General features: G+C 40.1%; 1 protein-coding gene across 4 annotated transcripts in view; it reads left to right on the top strand.

Moving 5' to 3' along the window:
* Window positions 1-3,989, top strand: part of fgf13a (fibroblast growth factor 13a) — a 100,240-nt gene that overhangs the window by 70,488 nt on the left and 25,763 nt on the right. For 3 of the 4 annotated variants that reach the window (XM_014004834.1, XM_014004822.1, XM_014004841.1), the window contains one exon: window positions 3,159-3,269. In XM_014004834.1, coding sequence (XP_013860288.1) covers window positions 3,159-3,269 — 111 coding nt within the window. Of the gene's footprint in view, window positions 1-202; window positions 1,126-3,158; window positions 3,270-3,989 lie in introns of those variants that run through there. The other variant, XM_014004827.1, reaches the window with a different exon arrangement.

Below are 3,989 nucleotides of genomic sequence, written 5' to 3'. Positions count from 1 at the left end.
AAATAAATGTGTTGTTTCATTCTGTTTTGGACTTTTTCTTCTCTCCCACCCATCCGCCTCCGCTCCTTTTACGCCCCCTTTTTCGTTTTTTTCCCCCTTTTTTTCTATTTAATTTAATAAAACCTCCTATGTGTGTCGTTGGGCACATGTCCTTACTGTACGCACTGACTGGCTCTGTGGACAGGCTCCAGTCCGTCTGCCCCACTCCCCGCCCCCCAGCAGTTCCTCCTTCAGGTTTGTAGGTGGGGGGGATGCTCTGACTTTCTGTTTGTGCAGCGCTCGGTTACTGATTCAGCCACGAGGCACTTCCTGCTTCTTTTTCTTCTTAACAACAACAAAAAATAACCGGAAAGAAACAACAACTGGACTCTGTGAGTGGTTTTTTATGCGTTGCCTCTCCAGCGCGCGGCTCAGGTCTGGTGTCTGCAGAGGGATTACTGGCAGAGCGCAGCAAACACACACCGGGCTTCTGCAAACAGGTGTTTCCACCCGGAGGACTGGCACTGCGCGWCACTCACCACTGTCTACCAACACCATGAACATGTGCGAGGCTGGGTAGTTCAGTGGGATCATGGAAACCCACCAACCAAGACTGGCTTTCTGCGCGTTTTCACCCTGATCCCAACAAAATGATCCAGTTGGAAGAACACGCGACGCGCTTTGGCGAAAGTCTTTTTCCACTTTTGTTTTCATGGAGCTACTGCGGGCAGCTCATAAATAACGCAGACATTTGTTAAGGAATGATTATCCAGTCTTTACTGCACCTTTGGGACTGATCGTTCCACTCTTTTTGTGCACTTTGCAGCTTCTTTCTTCAGCGCGTCCTCAGACTGCTGGCTCTTAACTCTTCAACGTTTTCTTTATTATTGAATCCACTTTTCTGAAATCACTTTTCTCTGGAAGTTGTTTCCCCACAAAACGCTGCCAAACTGGCTATGGCAGCAGCGATCGCCAGCTCCCTCATCCGGCAGAAAAGGCAGGCGAGGGAGCGGGAGAAGTCGAACGCCTGCCGCTGCGTCAGCAGCCCCAGTAAAACCAAAGGAAGCTGTGAGAAACCCAGCCGGCTGAACGTTTTCTCACGAGTCAAACTCTTTGGTTCCAACAAGAGGAGAAGGAGACGACCAGGTCTGTTCAGTGACTTGGTCAGATTATTAACAGATTTATCACTAACTATTATTATAAATATATTCTGTTGTTTAATCTTCTTTAAACGAGTTTTCTCACACTTGATCATGACTGTATTTTTGGTCCAGTTCATGCCACTTAGCTTTTCAGAATAAATTATTTACTCATTCAATCTAATCTGAAAAATCTCACCAAATTAAATATTACTGTCAACAACAGGCGATGAGCAACTCTTCAAAAAGACAGGAAATGATGGAACCTGCTCCCRAAATATCCCTTTAACTTTATGCTCTGTATACATTCATAATGAAGACAGACTGACACTTTTAAACAAACAGCTCCAAATTTCCATTCAGTTCAGTTTCTTTATATAGCATCAATTCACAACATGTAGTCACTATTTTCTGTTTTTTGTTTTCTGTTATTTTGCAAGTGCTCACATGAAAACATGATCATTGCATGGCTTACATTTTAATAAGARCCTGGTTTTAAGCACCTAACTGTATTTTATCAGCTTATTTTAATCCCATAAATCATTTTTTATCAAAGATGTTTTATAAAAATGTCACCTGGTGGTCAGAGCTGTTTATATAATAGTAGAATTGCAGTTTTTGCAACTTGTTTGCCTCCAATTTCCATTTTGTGGAGGAAACAGTGTTTACTTACTTGAGAAAACAACAACACAGCTAGTTTGTGTGTGTATTTGAACCCATGCTGGTTTATGCGAGTGAAGGATGCCCACTGACTTTTATTTTAGTTTTTTTGTGGGCAAACTATGACAACACAATGATTCAAAGCAACAAAATGTCTACATCACTGAAAAGACAGACTGAAAATACTTCTTGTGCAGGAAGATAACCAATKAATTGAACAATGGTGGTGCTGAAATAACTGAAAGGTGTGGTTAGCCTCTGGTAGAGACCCTTCGTTAGAGACAGTCAGCATAACGAGGCACTTCTCTCCTTTGCTGGTGCAGCTCAGTGTGTCCAGCTCTAAGAGGAAAATCTACAAAAGGACATTTACCTCAAACCTGATCGGATTAAGATTAATATGATGCAATTGCCTGATGTGCTTTTCAATGACATCTGCTGAATTACATCAGAACATTGTGGAAGGCATTGGTGTGTACTTTCTCACTGAATTATCCAATTATTCAGAGAGTTTACTCTCAATGTTTTAAGCCTTTTCTGAATCAAGCTATCAGGAAAAATGACAGTCTTATTTGATTTAGGATAGAAAAATAACCTTCAAATTATGAATCTACTAAAAGGATGTTTATTTTGTGGATTTTTGTATTAGTTTCACCAAGTAAAACAAGAGAAAATATGAATAAATTGCTTCCTCCTGAGAGGAGGATTTTTTTTTCTGTTGCAATTCGTTACATCTACGCAATGTTAAAATATTTACCACATTTTATTAGTATTTTCAGTTTGTTTGTTTTTTGCTTATATACAGTATTTGGTGTGCAATCTGAATATGCTCCTGTAAATGCTTCATGCAAATAAAATAGCATTCAGGGAAGAGAAATATGAATAACATGCAAAACAAGTTTTCAACCATCTTAGACATTTTGYCATTGTGTGTCAAAACTCTGAGTCTTTTTTTGACAACTTTTGGTTTTGTTTGTCCACTGTGAGTTTTCAGCTTCACATATTTTATAAAAAAAAAATTAAAGGCCTAAGACACTTCAGGTGCTCACTGATTGTACAAGCAAAGCAGGAAAGATAAAATTAGTTTTTAACATTTTATAACTAAACACTTGCATTTATTTATTAGATAACAAATTCTGTCTAAAATGACATTTGCAATAAGATGTTTGTTCTTCTTTTTAACAAGAAGCTCAACTTTGAATTGATTATTTTTAATTGTTTCAAAGCTGAGAAATTTGTGAAACGTGACAATTTATATTTATTTATTCATCTTCTTTGGTCTCTTTACAATTATGTTTTTGAGGCTTACATGACAAATTGAGGAGTAGTTAARCACAAGTTTCATGTTTGCATCTCTGTGTGTGTCTCCTCCTGTCTCCRCAGAGCCCCAGCTGAAGGGGATTGTGACGAAGCTGTACAGTCGACAAGGCTTCCACCTGCAGCTGCAGGCGGATGGAACCATTGATGGAACAAAGGAGGAGGACAGTGGTTACAGTGAGTTTCAACACTTTGTTACACCGGATTTTCTACATATTTATCATAGAAGATGTCACGTTCTCTCCATGCTTGTATGGGTTTTCTCCAGGTGCAACAGTTTTCTCCCACAGACCCAAAACATGAATGTTAGGCTGATTGGTAACTCTATAGTGTTGTACCTATAAAGTGAGTGAGAGTGTGAGTGGTTGTTTGTCTCTATGTGGTGCTGTGATGGACTTATGAGCTGTCCAGGGTGTCCCCTGCCTCACACACAGTGATTGCTGGAGACAGGCACCTACAACACCTGCAACTTAAGTAGAAACTAATGGATGGATGGATGGATGGATGGATGGATGGATATCATAAAATAGTGCAAGTTTAATTAGTGCCAATCCAGTATACCACAGCAGGCCTGCACTGATTCAACTAAAAATAAGAATAATTCATTAGTCTTAGTGGCTTTTGAAACCCTCAAAGATGTTTTACAATTTCATACATCATTCATCTACACACTGACGATAGGAAGATACAATGTAGTCACAGCAGACTGACAGAGGCTGCCATACTGCGCCACCGGATACTCTGACCACCATCAGTAGGCAAGGCAGGACACAATGACTGAGACAGCTGGAACAGGGGATTGAACTGGCAACGCACTGGTTACGGGATGACTCCTCTAACCGCTCTGCAACAACCACCCAACTGTCTTTGCAAAAACATCAAGTGAGATTGAAAAAA

This window comes from Austrofundulus limnaeus, unplaced genomic scaffold, assembly GCF_001266775.1.
Source record: "Austrofundulus limnaeus strain Quisiro unplaced genomic scaffold, Austrofundulus_limnaeus-1.0 Scaffold1, whole genome shotgun sequence".
NCBI lineage: Eukaryota > Metazoa > Chordata > Actinopteri > Cyprinodontiformes > Rivulidae > Austrofundulus > Austrofundulus limnaeus.
This window is presented reverse-complemented; position numbering and strand designations above follow the sequence as displayed.